This window comes from Mesoplodon mirus (assembly GCF_964341445.2).
Source record: "Mesoplodon mirus genome assembly, chromosome: X".
Taxonomy (NCBI): Eukaryota; Metazoa; Chordata; class Mammalia; order Artiodactyla; family Ziphiidae; genus Mesoplodon; species Mesoplodon mirus.
In genome coordinates this window covers 116,645,888-116,662,989 of record NC_138981.1, presented here as the reverse complement: position 1 = coordinate 116,662,989, position 17,102 = coordinate 116,645,888, and the positions used below count along the sequence as shown (strand labels likewise).

At 46.6% G+C, this 17,102-nt stretch overlaps 1 protein-coding gene across 1 annotated transcript in view; it reads right to left on the bottom strand.

Annotated features, from left to right (window-relative positions):
- Positions 1-9,758: 9,758 nt before the first annotated feature.
- The window catches only part of ADGRG4 (adhesion G protein-coupled receptor G4), a gene marked incomplete at both ends in the record, with an annotated part of 118,422 nt that continues 111,078 nt past the window's right edge, over positions 9,759-17,102 (bottom strand). Inside the window, 1 exon segment of the mRNA XM_082609337.1 lies at positions 9,759-9,982. Within this exon segment, the coding sequence (XP_082465463.1) occupies positions 9,759-9,982 (224 nt within the window).

Sequence of the window (17,102 nt, the reverse complement as noted above, 5' to 3'; positions counted from 1 at the left end):
GATCCCAAATAAGAACAAACTATTGATACGTGTTACAACAGGGATGAATCTCAAACATATGCAATGAAAGACACCAGCTACTCTGTATAATTCCTTAATATGAAATTTGTAGAAAATGCGAAACTATGGTGATGGAAGGCACATCAATGGTTGCCTAGGTCTGGAGGTTGGAGCAAGGATGACTGCTAAGGAGCCCAAGGAAAACTTTGGGGATAATGGAAGTGCTCTGTAATGATGTGGCATGATGATGTCTGCGTGATGGTATAAATTTATTAAACCTCAAACTGTACACTGAAAATAAGTGAACTCATGATATGTAAATTATACTTCAAGAGAGCTGAAAAATGAGAAGAAAATAGTAAGTCCCGGGCTAGATGCTGTTGGGGGATGGTGAGGTGGAAGGGTCTCACCTGTGCCTGGATCAAGGCTGCTCTTGCTGGCACTGCTGCCGCTCCACCGGGCACCAGACTCTGCCCTGCAGCCCTCTGCCAGGACTAGGGCTCCCGCTTTGGGGAGATACAGAGATAAGTAAAACATAGCACTTGTCCTCAAAGAACTTAATGAGAGAGAGGAGGTAAGGACACAACCAGGAAACCTCAGTTTCTCGGGCACTTACACACACGGGGTCATGCAGGATCTTTAGCTTCTTGCAAAGTCCTCCACCTCAAGCGTTTCTGGCAGCCCCTAAGGATGGGGGTCTTAGCTGTAGTTTAGGACTCAGGTTGTGCTAGAGTTGGTGGCAATCATTTAACCCTTCAAGGTCTTTCCTAGTGTCTTCTGTGTGCTCATGAACAAGTATATTCCCACGGACACTGTTGCTGCTCCACTGGGTGCCTTACCATCTCCGGGTCACTCTGCCAGGCCTTGTGGTCTTCTCCACTGCCCCCCCAGCACGGCAGTCCCTCTCCAGGGAGCACCACTGGTCTGCGAGGCGCTGCCAGTATGGTAGGGTAGGATAAGCCTGCACATTAAAAATAAGTTCTCCTTAAGTCATATTAATATTTTTGTAAATTTATTTGGTTGCACTGGGTCTTAGTTGCAGCAGGTGGGCTCCTTAGTTACAGCACATGGGCTCCTTAGTTGTGGCTCCAGGGCTTCTTTGTTGCAGCTTGCTGGCTCCTTAGCTGCAGCACATGGGCTCCTTAGTGGTGGCATGCAAACCTTTAGTTGCAGCATGCATGTAGTATCTAGTTCCCTGAGCAGGGATCAAACCCAGGCCCCCTGCATTGGGAGTGCAGAGTTTTATCCACTGTGCCACCATGGAAGTCCCAGTCTCCATAAATCTTAAAACTGCTCGTCACAAGAAAAAAAAAATTTAAACTACACATAGTGATGGATGTTAATTCAATTTATTGTGGTGGTCATTTCACAATATATCCAAATATTGAATCATTATGTTGTACACCTGAAACTAATATAATGCTGTAGGTCAAAAATACCTCAAAAAAAGTCTCATCTTCCAATATTCAGATTACAATGGCATTGAGACCCCGCCCCCATACACACTCATTTTTTTTCCAGAAAGAATTCTAATGGTTCCCCTCCTTAAATTGACCCAAGAATCTCTAGGGTTGCTTCCACACATGCATGACTCAGTCCTCTACTTTATTTGTTTGGTCTAGTCTGCTGGGTTGTTGGCAACCTAATCTTGCCTCTTGAAATGGACTTCACAACTGTCAACAACAAGGTGGTCCCATTTGGTGCTGTCAGTTGACTGATTCAGTTCTCCCCATTTACATATGAGAAAGCTGTCAAACTCAGGTAGCTGGTTCCAGAGTCCTTGCTACTATCCACTACCCCTGTTAATCAGAGGTGGCCCCGACCAAACCACCAGCGTGAACTGGTTCCAGCATAGAGTGCTGACTTGATCCATCCTCATCAAGATGGTTTCTCAAGGTGCCATTTCTACTCTGTCAGACTCAGCTCAGAAGGGTCCTAAAGAAAGACTGCCTGGGTCCTGGAGGATTCTAACTCTTTAGCGGCTTGGATGCAGCTCTTTCCTGTTGAGGAGCATCCACAGGATATCCAGAATGACTGCATGTCCTGAACCAGATGCCCTCCAATGATCTGGACTCTGAGAGCCTGTCCACATTCTCCTTTTATGGAAAGCCTCCTCTCAGAGCACTCTCCTTGTTCCTTCTCAGCAATCTGACCTCATTTGGGACCACTCCAGGCCATTAAACTTCGTTTATGCCAGGGGTCCCCAACCTCCAGGCCGCAGACAGATAACGGTCTGCAGCCTGTTAGGAACCGGGCCACACAGCACGAGGTGCGCGGCGGGCGAGTGAGCGAAGCTTCATCTGATGCTCCCCATCGCTCGCATTACCGCCTGGACCACCCTCCCCATCCCCCCGCCACCCCCCCCCCCCCCCCCCGTCCATGGAAAAATAGTCTTCCACGAAACCGGTCCCTGGTGCCAAAAAGTTTCGGGGCCGCTGGTTTATTCCTTTGAACCTCAGTGGGCTGTATTAGGAAGAGGGGGTCAGGATCTCATTCCCTTTGCTGCCATGACAAGCCTTCCTGGATGCAAATAGGTCCCTGGATAGGACAGAAGCAGGCATCCAGGGAGGCTGGGCTGGGCAGATTCAGTTAAGAGCCTTCCCATTGTCCTCCAATTCACGGCTTCCTACTACTGACTTGGCCTTTTTGCCTGAGTCAGCTCTGTCATGCTTGGTTATTTCCTCCCCTCAGGAGGATTTATCTCCTCAGAGGCCCTTAGCCCCACCACCGTTCCCTCAATTTACCAGACTGCCCAGTATGTCTCAACCCCAGCACCTAGGCTCTAGCTAGAATCCATGCCACAAGCAAGATAGAAAGTAAATTCTGTCCCGTTGGAGGAGAGCTGAGGGATCAGGAAAGGATTCATGGGAGAGTCCATTTTTTCAGAGGGAGTCTGGAGGATTTCAGTAGGTAGCGATGAGGGATGGGAAAGAAGTCATAAATAAAAATAAACAGGGGAAAGGGGAAAGGGAGAGGGATAAATTAGGAGTTTGGGATTAACATGTAGACACTATATAAAACAGAAAACCAATAAGGACCTACTGTATAGCACAAGGAACTATATTCAATATCTTGTAATAACCTATAAGGGAAAAGAATCTGAAATATATATATATATATATATATATATATATATATATATATATATATGTATGTATAACTGAATCACTTTGCTGTACACCTGAAACTAACACAACATTGTAGATCAACTATACTCCAATAAAAAAAAAACCCAAAAACTCTGCAATAAAAAAATAAGATAAACAGCGAAGACACAGGGGTGGGAGTGTACATGGGCATGTTCAGGGAATAAACTGTCCAGTTTGGCTGAAGTGTGGGTGGAAAGGAAGCAAGGTGAAATAAGCCTGGCAAGGTGGGTTGAGGTTAACTTGTGAAAAACATCTGAATGCTGTGGCCTGGGACTGAACTTAATTTAAAGGCAATAAGAAGTCATTTCAATAAGAAGTTATTTCAATGTTTTAGCCGAAGAGTGATGGTGTCAGATCCCCTCTCGACAATCTCAGACCAGATACTCCGGGAGCCTTCTTCTGTATTTTGGTTGACAATTTAGGGGTACAGCCACCACACTACACCTGTGGTTGAGAGAATTAAAGTGAGCGTCTGGATTAGCTTGGCTCCTTTAAAAACACCCGAGACACACCTTGTCCCTTAAGAGGTGCACTGAACCATACCTAAGGGGTGTACTAGGGCAGATTGGCTGTGGCCCTGGAATCATTTCTGAACATCACCTTGACCTGTCCATACCTCATCTTATCTTTGACCACATTGTCTCCAAGTCTTATTTGGTCTGAAGATCTGGTTTTGTTTTGCTTTTCCAGTTCCCATTTTCCGGGCCCACCCAGTACAAGCAGGGCTGGTTGGAGTGCCGTGGGGGGCTGGAAATAAGGAAGGAGGGGCTTCAAAACAGGGTTCCTAGGGCCATGCCAATTTTAAAAAGCCTGTTTGCTGGAGCCGATGCTGGGGGATAGAAGCCACGTGGTTGAGGAGGGAAGTGTTCTAGCTGGAGAGTCGCGAGGCTCAGATATGAAGAGCAGAATATGCACATTTGGCCACGACCAGACTTCCATGAGGCTTGATTGGAGGTGGAATAACAGCCACCATGGACCTGAGTGCCTACTGTGCGCTGGGTGCTGTAATGTGTTCTCCATGCATGTTATCCTGTTTAATCCCGAGCCAGTTCTGAGAGGTAGGTGATAGGCTTTTGCATTTTAGTGGTGAAGAAATTGTCTCAGAAGGTAAAGAAATGTGCTTAGGGTCACACATGTTTGTAAGTGGAAGAGCCAGAATTCAAATCCAGAGCTTTCTGGTACCAAGGTCTATTTTCTTTTTATTCATCCTTAAGGCCAGACAGAAAAGGACAAAGCATAAGGACGACTGGAAGAAAGGACAAGGTCAGATGCACAGAATGCAGGCTGTTGCCATTTGAGTCCATGCCAGAGCACCCCTCTTCCGGGCAGATCCCTGGTGTGTGGTGTAGGGGCAGCTGAGGCTGTTTAGATATACTCTCTAAGAATCTGGCCTTTCTCTAATTTGTTTTTTTAATTAATTAATTTATTTATTTATTTATTTATTTTTGTCTGTGTTGGGTCTTCGCTTCTGTGCGAGGGCTTTCTCCAGTTGCGGCGAGCGGGGGCCACTCTTCATTGCCGTGTGCGGGCCTCTCACTGTCGCGGCCTCTCTTGTTGCGGAGCACAGGCCCCAGACGCGCAGGCTCAGTAGTTGTGGCTCACGGGCCTAGTTGCTCCGTGGCATGTGGGATCTTCCCAGACCAGGGCTCGAACCCGTGTCCCCTGCATCGGCAGGCAGATTCTCAACCACTGCGCCACCAGGGAAGCCCCAGAACCTGGCCTTTCTGATTAGTGACCTGGCTGCTCTTCAGTGGAGATTCCTTTGGCACTTCCTTGGGAACCCCAGGCCCTTGCAGGCAGCTCTGATTTGCGGGATCTAGCCTGGTTTCTATGAGTTGGCTTCATTTGGGAGAAGGAAAGGACAATAAAGCTAAGCAGCTACAGATTCTTGGGTGACCGTAGGAGGAAGGGGAGGTGTGTAAATTAGAGAAGATGGGTCCATGGAAGTGGGGGGAGAAGGATTAGTGACCCGAGCTGTTTCAGGGATTCTTCCCGAACCTCACAGTAACTTCAAACCTGTGAGTCACCCACCTCTACCCTCCACCAAGAAACAAGAGAACTCCCCATGGAGGAAGGAAAATGAAGGGTACTTTGTAAAGTATCAAGAGAAGGACTTAGGCCCAAGTTTATATAAGGTAGGAAAAAGGTAACATGGAAGGCCATCTAAACTAAAGGCAAAGGCAGAGCCACAAAAAGTAAAAAAGGCAGCTTGAAGCCAAGTCCAAAATGCTGGCTGGAGCTCCTTACACACTCCTTTGCCTCAAAGCCAATCCTTAGTCATGTGAACTGGGAGTTGGAACTGAGTACATAGTTGAGCATCCTACAGTCCCAGGAATGGAGACAGGAGGATGTCACAGTCTGAGGATGTGACAGGATCTGCACTGTCCTGCTCACAGGCCAAAGGAAGTGCTTTAGCTTCTGGTACAACAGTATAGTGACTTTCCTGGGCAGGGCTAACCCCGAGAACATCCATCTCTCAGGCGATAGACTTCAGGGTCTAGGGAGCAGGCCCATGGCGTCTTTACTACTGTTATTTGGCTGTAGTAGAAATGCAGAGAACCTGAGTAATAAAACATCCCATACCATGAAACAAACCAAATATCAATGCTAGGAATATAAACATGTAGATGAGCTAATAGTTGTGAGTAATAATGATAGTTTGAAGCTCTGGAGATGCACGTCAATAATAACAAGAAGTAGACCTTGAACTCCTGACAAGCAAAACAGACTGCCATGGCCTTGTGAAGACGTGGTGGTGCTTCAATTCCCGTTTTCTTTCTTTTGCCCACTTTCTTTCCAGCAGGGTGCTGTCCCTGCCTCACCTGGCATGTATAAGAGCAAGGGGGCCAGCCCCTTCCGTGGGGCGGGGGTGGTGGTGGTGGCAGAGCATATGGTCCCGGCACCAGCAGGGGGCAGTTAGGACGCAGCTGGGAGCTCCCCGCACAACTGGCCTTTCCGCTCCAAAGCCAACCTCGCCCAGATGGCTTTCCCGTGCAGTTTGTCAGACAGACCAAAGTTCCCATTCTTCCTCCTTGTTGAGGATTCAAGTACGCCCGACACACCCTCAGAGGCACTGGGCAGGCCTGCTCCTTCACGTGGTGTGAGGCTGGGGAGAAGGACCTGTGTGCTTATCAGGGTGGTCACATGGACTTAGGTACCGAGTCTCTGAGTCTCGCAGCCCTTGGCTAAGTAGGCATCCATGATGGACATGAGGTTAGGGAATGAATGTCCCCAGATTAACCTGAGGTTGGTTAACAGAGGCGGGATGAGAGAATGGCTGCCAAAGCAAGACTCTCCTCGACCACCTCGGAGTTTCCTGTCTTTAAGAGTATATAACAAGCCTGCCTTAGTCATTTTTATGGCGGGGTAATGAAATGAACTGTTTTATACATCTCTCTCACACACACCACATGTTTGAGTGCACATCAATATGCAGTTACTTACATAATCTCAAAGATGATCTCTTGGAAGACTTCGAAAAGATTATGTGGTGACAATAATCCTGAGTACGGAAGGGGGAGAAGTTGGAGAGCCTGAAACAATGATTTGCCAACACAGCTGCTCCAGAGCCCTTGAGAGTCAAGACTCCACTTCTCACAGGCCTGGCATGTGGAGCTGTCTGCCTCAACCCATTCTTTAGCTCCCTTGTAAATAAAACAACTGTGTTAGGGCCTTTACGGGGCTGGGGTAAGGGATTTAGGTAATGCTTTACTCTTTCAGCTGAATTTACTATGGGCAAGGGGACACTATCTCTCTTGGTTTCTAAAACTGATAAACCAAGACTTATCCTTGAAGTTTTGGCAGTGACTCAACAGAGTAGAAAGGTGGATTTGTGATCATGGCTTTCAGGAGGTTAAAAGCAAAAGCCAGAAAACAAGGATTCAAACTTTTCTGAAACGGATTGACCCTCTTTACCCAAGGATCAATACACTCTCCACACGGTCTGCTCCACTCTCCTTTCTGCCCTGTTGAGTCTAGACTGCCGGCTCTGCTGCCGTCTCCTCTGCCTTGGATAGACTGAGATGGGGCGGCTGCATTTGCGCCTTTACAGCGGCTGGGGCCGTGAAGCACCATCAGCTTTTCTATTTTCCCAGAGCCTGATCTATTTCCAGTAGAAGCAGTTGGGTATTGACTATTAAGGGGACAGGTCAAGAGTCATCTTCCCCTTGACTGATGGGTAGAACACAGACCAAAGGGAGAATTAAAGGGAGCTCTGGTCCAGAGAAAATAACTAACAGTGGAGGAAATGTTGGTGCCCCATGAGGTCTAGAGCCTCGTTCACAAGCCTCTGCTGCCGTGTGCCTGTGGTCTCTGCAGACCCCTCCCCTCTGAAATTGAACAGTTGCCTTAGGGACTCTGCAGAGGCCAGGAACTGGAAATATCATCAGCTTTTCTGTTTTTCCAGAGTCTGATCTATTTCCAATAGAAGCAATCATGCACTGGTTAAGGGGCATGGATCAGGAGACATCCTCCCCTTACTAGGTGGCTGGGAGGAAGCCCAGGGGAGACTTGGTTGGATGGCCCAGACAAGGAGATTTGGTGTTAGTCAAAAAATTGGTGGCAGTGGCAGGGACAAATTTGCTGCCCTGTCCATGGTAGCTGCCCCTTCCTAGGTGTTACCCCTATGAGACGGAGGCTTAGTGTGAAGACCCAGACTGGGAACTCTGATATTGGTCCTCTAGAGTGTGGTAGAAACAGTGAGAACACATTTTGACCTTTGACCAGCGGGTGTGGGAGATCCCTTTTCTGGGCCACAGCAGATGTGTGCCTGCCTTTACAGAGGCAGGTGCCTAGAATTACTCATAGCGTTTCTATCATGTTTGAGCTTTAACTATGTGGAAGGGAGAAGTGTGGGTGGTGATTTGCGGTAGAAAAATTTGCATCGGTAGTGATCCTTTCCTTGTGAGGTGGGCTGGAAGAGAGCTCAGGCTGGTTGCCAGAGCCTGGCCCTGTTTAGAGACCTCTGGAAGTATTTTGTGGAATGATAGGAACAGAAAGGGAAACATCGTTGCCCTGGTCCCACCTGCACAACCTTTCTGGGCCTTTTCTAATATGCCAACAGACTCACTCACTCTACACCAGCCTGCCTTTCTCCTTTTACCGATACTTCTGGCTTTTCGCCTTATGCAAGTGGGGGCCTGCAGTCCCTAATGCCTGTTCTGCGTTCCTGCTTTACTTTTTCTGGAGGGAAAACTGTGTGCTGGTTCATAAGGGAAACGGATCAGTTAGTAGATGACGTCCTCTAGGGCTTTGAAAAGGGCCCAAGGGAGGAAGGAGCCTGGGGGTAATTGAGTATTGACCTCAGGACTAAATTGGCAGTGGTGGAACTAAAGTACGGGCAGGTGGAGAAAGGGTGATGGCTTTGTGACACGCAGGAGTCTTTTTAGAGTGAACCTCCAACCAGACAGCGCAGCCGTTTCTGATGCCAGCTGTGCTTAAGGGGGCTGTGCCCCTCCTTGTCCATCCTACCTCCTTCTCTCTCATCTCTGTCCCATTTTATCAGAGTCTCTAAAACTAAAACCCATCAGAAGTGGATGAGATGGGACTTCCCTGGTGGCGCAGTGGTTAAGAATCCGCCTGCCAATGCAGGGGACACAGGTTCGAGCCCTGGTCCGGGAAGATCCCACATGCCGCGGAGCAACTAAGCCCGTGAGCCACAACTACTGAGCCCATGAGCCACAACTACTGAGCCTGTGCTCTAGAGCCCGCAAGCCACAACTAGTGAGCCTGCGTGCCACAACTACTGAGCCTGAGCTCTAGAGCCCGCGAGCCACAACTACTGAGCCCGTGAGCCACAACTACTGAAGCCTGTGCTCCTAGAGCCCACGCTCTGCAACAAGAGAAGCCACCACAATGAGAAGCCCGCACACCACAATGAAGGGTAGCCCCCGCTCGCCACAACTAGAGAAAGCCCGCGTGCAGCAACGAAGACCCAACGCAGCCAAAAAAAAAAAAAAAAAAAAGTGGAAAAGTGGATGAGCCACCGCTCAGAAGGACCGTCTCCTCTGGTTGCTGGGGAAAACCTTCATCGCCCCCACCCCCTCCCATCCCCTCACAACCCCTTCTGCCTAGAGCCTCCCACTATTTGGCTACTCCTACTTGGAAGGAGGTGTGCCCTGGGGGCCAAGGGCAAGGCCTCCCTCCCCTGACCCTACCCCACCCCTACTCCTCCCTTCTCCCATGCTTAGGCACGACGGGAGGCCAGGAAGGAGAGCATTAACCCGGGGCGCTATGGTGTCAGGCTTAGGGACTAGCCTGCAGGGGCGCTCCTGCCCCCAGGTTTGCTTCATGGCCGCACTGTCTGCGAGAGGGACTCAGCCTCCTCCTTCTCAGGGGGCCGCACCTCAGCCCCTGTTGGCTATCCCTGATGGAAGGGTTGGCATCTCACACCCCGCGGGCCGACCTCCTCCTCCCCGCCCTCCACCAGCTCTTTCCTTCCTCCCTGCCACTCTCCTTCCCTCTCTTGCCTTCCTGCCCTTCTCTTCAGGTCTGTGAGGGTGACTCTCCTAGGAGAACAGGCTGTAGCTCAGGCTCTGACCTGGGGACCAGCGGAAGGCCCCCAAGAGAGCAGCTCACTTTCCCTGGTAGGGGTGGCATGTGCGGTCTGCCTTAGCTTGTGTTGGCGATGGCTGGTGGTCTGGTCACATGACCCCAGAGCTGGACCTCCTGCAGGTGGGTGGGGCCTTTATGCTTTAAAGGGGGTCTTCTCCAGCTGGTTTCTTGCAGAACATTCTGTGTTCTCAGACTTGGTGCAAACGTGGGTAGGGGGTCTTGGTGGACCTGGTATGTGCTAACTTTCTGGGTGTGCTCTAGCTGCCCTAGGCTGTGAGGGCCTGAGGGGCACCATGAGGGAGACACAGTGGGATCAGGTAGGGCCGGAGGCAGTCAGCAGCAGGTGACACTTGGAAGGGTTTGGTGCCAACCCCTGGGCTTTTCTTTACTTCAGACCTGACGTAAAGGCCAGAGCAGCAGGCAAAGAATGACCATAACACATAACTGGTGCAGGAAGTGGGGTCAATATCTGTGCCTCTCTCCCCCCAAAACGGGAGGCTCTGGCAGATGGGGGAGGAAAGCACCACAGCAACAGAGCCTGATGATATACAAGAGGTTCACATTGGAAGGAATAGGCAAGGCAGGGTAAGCAGGCTTAGGACTGGCTAGCTGGAATAATTTCCCTGGGCTCCAGGAGCTGTCCCTGCTTGTCTGGTACCTGGCCCTGGGGCGGTTAGGGCAGGTGGATAGTGGCTGGAGTGGAGAGTTGGGGGTGGGGTACTCTGGAGTAGTTGATTCACACTGAAATGACCTCACCCACAAGTTGTTTGTTATCTCTAGGAATTGGCTACCCTGAGGGGGCAGTCCCTCTAGGGTCAGCAAGGCCCAAGAGCCCAGATGTCAGAGCATCAAAATACAAAAAATAAAAGACCTGGTTATTACACAGGGGACCACAGGTCAGCAACTTAGTGTCAACTGAAGAAAACAGAAGTCTTTGCATTGTACTAGCAACTTTTCTCTAAGTTTATTTCGAAATTAAAAAAAAAGAAAAGAAAAAGAGAGAAAAGACAAAAAAGGACCCATCCAGAATATCATAGTCCTTGAAGGAGGACCCTATCTTTCCCTCTCCTACATTTTGTTTCCATGGCCAGACAGACAGCCCAGCCCACCCCACTGCAGTGGAACTCAGGCCTTAGTAACTAGAACTCACTAGAAGAAGGCAGACAATTGTTGAGTAGATTTGGTATGGTCCCATAAGTCTACCATATTGGTAAACCCCTGGAAGGCAGAAATTGGGGCCAAAATTGCAAGCCCCCCAGCAGACCTGCTGGTACTGGAAACGTAGAGATTCAACCTTCTACAACCACTAAATCTCAGGAAAAACAATCTTGGGACAACAGGACATCTTAGAATTGGCCACATGAATAGCCAGACAGATGCAGCATCTAACTAAAACACTTAACAATATAACTAAGCTTTTACATGAGGTGCTGGGAACTCCTACAGACCTTTCTCCTGGGCATCCCCTGCAGCCTGGGGTGACTGGCTGTGTGCCTTGTTCCGGGGTCCCTCCCAATGGCAGGTGGACTTTCCATACTCAGCTGGGTGTGGCAAACCAGCAGCACCTACGTGCAAGTATACTTACAAGAGTCCTGGCACAGTGACCTAATGTCAGGGGGGAATTGTGGGAAAATAAAGTTGAGCGCAGTAAGTCACTGCTAGCAAAATGACATTTGACCAAACCATTCACATTGGCCAGGTCAGAAACTGTCAGAAGCCCCAGCTCTAATCACTATGTCTGATAAGTTCCTTACAAGAAACCTGTCCTGCTTCTTTTGATCTCCCCCCAAACCCTGCAATGTGATGACTACCCCGGTATAATTAAAAATTCCTGCAGGTAGGGCTTCCCTGGTGGCGCAGTGGTTGAGAGTCTGCCTGCCGATGCAGGGGATGCGGGTTCGTGCCCCGGTCTGGGAGGATCCCACATGCCGTGGAGCGGCTGGGCCCGTGAGCCGTGGCCGCTGAGCCTGCGCGTCCGGAGCCTGTGCTCCACAATGGGAGAGGCCACAACAGTGAGAGGCCCGTGTACCGCAAAAAAAAAAAAAAAAAATCCTGCAGGTAGGCTTCTATCCCATACGTGTGTGTGTGTGTGTGTGTGTGTGTCTGTGTGTCTGTGTGTATCCCCACCCAGGGCCAGGTGTGCTCTCTCTCTCTCTCTCTCCCTCCACTTGAACATGAGAAAGCCCTTTAACCAGTGGGTCCTCCCACCCAGGGATGGGCAAAGTGAGAGGAGTCCCTGGGAGAGAGAGAGAGAGAGAGAGAGAGAGAGAGAGAGAGAGCGGGTGGGCAGGCACCTGGTTCTGGGGACATACGTATAAAAATAAACCTCTGGGCTTCCCTGGTGGCGCAGTGGTTGAGAGTCCGCCTGCTGATGCAGGGGACACGGGTTCGTGCCCCGGTCCGGGAAGATCCCACATGCCGCGGAGCGGCTGGGCCTGTGAGCCATGGCCGCTGAGCCTGCGCGTCTGGAGCCTGTGCTCTGCAACGGGAGAGGCCCGCGTACCGCAAAAAAATAAATAAATAAATAAATAAACCTCTGAATCGCTTGAAAACATTGGCTCTGGTGTGGTGTGTTTTGACATCCAATACCTTTAAGCAGGAGAGAACAGCAGACCCAGCACTGAGCTGAGTCAGATCATAATGATGAGAGTCCTAGGTAGAACACTGGGCTTGGGGAAGAAGCATAGATTCAGTAACTAGAGCAAGGGACAAGGGAGCCTGGACCTTGGGACAAGGCATGTGCAAAGTGGTAAAGAGCATGACTTTGCTGCCTTTCCGTTCATTTAGAGCGTCCATCATGCAGCAGGTGCAGGTGCTGGGCTACATGCTGACAACACAGTGACAGCTAAGACAGGATTGTCCCAGCCCTGGTGAAGTGGGTGAACAGAAATGGCTTCTGCTCCCCTGCTAGCTATGTGATCTTGGGCAAATCACTTCAGCGCCTTATGATTTTGTTTTCTCAACTGTAAAATAAGGATGATAATACCTACCTCACATGGTTGTTTTGAAGCAGTGGCAGCTCCTGGACTTCCATACAGGAGTGACTCAGGCACAGTTTAGTTGGAGGGGACAGTTTAGTTGAAGAGGACAGCCTAAAAAATAGCTGGGTCACAGTGTGTAAAAAATACCAAGGAATCAGCAGTGTCTTTTCATTCTGTATATAATTATTTGGAGTTGTTTTTCAGAGATATGATGGAGATGGGAGGAAAGCTAAAACTTTCCTTCCCCCTGACATCCTTCAAGCCACCTCCTGACTCAAATACTTCATGAGGACAAAGCAAAATAATGTGTGTAAAGTGCTTACTACAGTACCTGGAACATAGTAAGTGGAACCTTAACAAAATCCAATTATACAATTTGCCACAAAGACTGGACTTACACAACCATAAGCCAGCAGGTTGGGCTAGATTTACAGTAATTCTTAGTTCTCGCTACACCTCAGCATCATCTCAGGAGGTGTTAAGGGATACCTGTGCCTAGGCCCCAGCCCCAGAGGCTCTGAATCAATTGCTCTGGTCTAGATCCCTAAAATCTGTATATATATATATATATATTTTTTGCCGCACAGCGTTTGGGATCTTAGTTCCCCGACCAGGGTTAGAACCTGCGCCCCCTGCATTGGAAGCATGGAGTCTTAACCATTGGACTGCCAGGGAAGTCCCTAAGATCTGTATTTTAAAAATCTCACAAGGTGATTCCTAATGTATGGCAAGGGTTGAGACCAATATTAGGGCCTGGAGATGCTGCTAAGTCTGGAACTGGGGGTCAAATTATCATCTCCTAGCAAGAAGGGAGACCTGAAGACCCTGGGAATGAGTCATGGCCTTTAAAAGTAGGGTTGGGGGGATGGTGACCACATTGATCAAACTACAAGGTGGGTGGCTGTTCTTTTCCCTTTTCTTTTCGCTTTTATTATTATTTTAATTTTTTGCTTTCAAAGATATAGCATTATGTCAATAGAACTATAACCACAGTGTTCTTTCTTATGCTTTTCCCAATGGAAATGCCACATCATAAAATACTTCGGGAACTCACTGGCTAATTGAATGAATAATTCAATCTTCAGGAAATTAGATGCAGCATAAACATCCTTTTATAAAATTTTGACTTTGAGCTCAACATGTTGCTTGGCAAATACATTTGAGAATATGTGCATCTTGTTTATTTCTGGGTTCACAGCATCTATTCCAGTGACTTTATACAGAGTAGGTTCTCAGTAATTGTTTGTTGAATGAATGAAGGAAGGAAGGAAATTAACATGGCTCCCCAGACTGATCAATGGAACTGAGCTTAGCTGCTAAGACATATTCTAGTTTAGGAATGCATACATGTGAGACAAGTCTCTTGTCTTTATATTAGGAAGTTAATGTTAATTTTAAAATAACTAATTGTAACTAAGGATTCTCATATGTGCTGCCACCCTCAGAAGACTTGAGTGAAGGGGAGTTAGAGTTATGACTCTGAGCTGGTATATCAATAGTTCTGATACTTTCTCCTTGAATATGTATCACTAGATCAGTGCAAACTTGCATCTTGACCATTAAAAAAAATAGTTGGGTCACAGTGTGTAAAAAATAGACACATAGATCAATGGAACAGAAGAAGGATCCTAGACTAGATGAACGCAAATATGTTCAACTGATTTTTTATGAAAATGCAAAAGCATTACAATGGAGAAGGAATAGTATTTCCAACAAAGAATGCTAGAACAATTGGACATCCATACACAAAATCAAAATGACCCTCAACCTAAACCTCATACCATACACAAAAATTAATTCCAAATGATAATAGATTTAAATAAAAACAAAATTATTTTTAAAAATTTAGAAGAGATCATAGGAGAAAATCATTGATATCCAGGCCTAGACAGAGTTCTTAGGACATGATGCTAAAAGCATGATACATTAAAAAAAACAAATTAATAAATTGGACATCATATTTTCCCTGGAAAGATCCATTAAGAGAGTGAAAAGACAAGGTAGAGACTGGGAGAAAATATTTATAAACTGGATTCGTTTCCTAGGACTGCCATAACAAATTACCACAACTTTGGTGGTTTAAAACAACAGAAATTTATTCCCTCACAGTTCTGCAGGGCAGAAGTCAAATATCAAGGTGTCAGTATATTTCTCTGAAGGCTGTAAGCAAAGGATTCTTCCTTGCCTCTTCCTAGTTTCTCATGGTTGCTGGCAATCCTTAGCATTCCTTGGCTGTAGATGCATTACTCTAATCCCAGCTTCCTTTGTCACATGGTGTTCTCCTTAAGTGTCTGTGCCCAAATTTTCTTCTTTTTATTAGGACACCAGTCATTGGATTAGGGCCCATCCTCATCCAATATGACTTCATCTTACCTTGATTATATCTGCAAAGATCCTATTTCCAAATAAGATCACAGTCATAGGTACTGGGGTTTTGGGGGAACACGATTAAGCCCACAACTTAAACCATATATTCAAAAAAGGCCTTATATCCATAATATATAAAGAACTCTCAAAACTCAACAATAAAAACACAATCCATCCAGTTATAAAATGGGTACAAGACATCAGCAGATATTTCACCAAAGAGGAGACATGTATGGCAAATAAACACAGGAACAAATATTCAACATCATTAGCTACCAGGGAAATACAAATTAGAACCACCAGGAGTTATCACTACACACCTATTAGAACAGTTAAAATAAAAAATAGTGATAATACTAAATGCTGGTGAGGATGTGGAAAAATTGGATCACTCATGCACTGCTAGTGGGAATGTAAAATGGTACAGATACTCTGGAAAATAGTTTGGCAATTTCTTATAATTTTAAATATACACTTACCACATGACCCAGCAATCCCACTTCTGGGCATAAAGAAATGGAAACTTATGTCCACACAAAAAAGTGTACACTATTGTTCATAGCAGTTTTACTTGTAATAGCCAAACATTGGAAATAATTCACATATTCTTCAGTGAGTGTTGGTTGCACAAACTCTTGTATATGGTGGAACACAGTAAAAAAATAAATGAACTATTGACACATGCAACAATTTGGATGGATCTCAATGACATCATACGTAGTGAAAAAAATCTCAAAAGGTTATATACCGTATTATTCCATTTACATAGCATTTTGAAATGACAAAACTTCAGAGATGGAGAACAGATTAGTGGTTGCCATGGGACAGGGATGGGGGTTAGGTGCAAATCCATAGAGGGAGCACCAGGAAGTTATTTTGTGGTAATGGAAACAGTTCTTTGTCTTGATTGTGGTAGTGGTTACACAAATCTATACTTGGGATGAAAATGCATAGAGCTATATACACATAAGTGAATGTAGGTTTAAAAACTGTGGAAAATGAATAAAGTGTTTAATGATATTATACTAATGTCAATTTTCTGATTTTGATATTGTACTACAGTTATATAAGATGTCACAATTGGGGGAAGCTGGGGGCAGGGTGTGTGGATCTTTCTACTATTTTTGCAACTTCCTGTGAGTCTATAATGATTTCAAAGCTTTTTTAATGGTCTGAATGCCAGGTGTGTGTGTGTGGATTCCATTAAATTATCTTCATCATCTTTGCAGGATCATCAGAGTTATTATAAGCTCTGTGTAGTAATAATAAAGATTTATCAGGTACTTAGTATGTGTGAGCTACTGTGCTAAGCATTTTACATTCATTATCCCATCTGATTCATACTCTAGCCAGAAGAAATAAGTAGCGTTAAGTCACCTGCCTTTTATAGATCAAGAAACTGAAAATCGGAGAAATTCTGTAACTTGCCCCAGGTCACAGGGCTATAAGTGGCAGAACAAAGGCTTGAACATGGATCTATCTGACTCCAAAGCGTGTGATTGAAAACACAATGCCATAATGACTCCATACTCGGGCAGTTGTGAGGCAAAAATGAGCCATCATATGTCAGTTGCCTAGCTCAATGTCTGGAACATGACCAACATTCAGTGACCAGCATGCTTTTACTATCACCATCTTCATTACAGATGATCCCCGACTTACAATGGTTCAACTTGAGGATGTTGCAAAAGCGATATGCATTCAGTAGAAACCCTACTTCGAATTTTGAATTTGATTTTTTTTCTGGGCTAGTGATATGCGGTCAGATACTCTCTCGTGATGCTGGGTAGGGGCAGCCATAGCAGCTCCCCGTCAGCCACGCAATCATGAAGGTAAACACCTGATACCCTTACAACAATTCTGTACCCAGACAACCATTCTGTTTTCACTTTCAGGACAGTATTCAATAAATTACATGAGGTATTCCCACTTTATTATAAAATACTTTGTGTTAGATGATTTTGCCCAACTGTAGGCTTATGTAAGTGTTCTGAGCATATTTAAGGTAGACTAGGCTATGATGCTCTGTAAGTTAGGTGTATTCAATGCATTT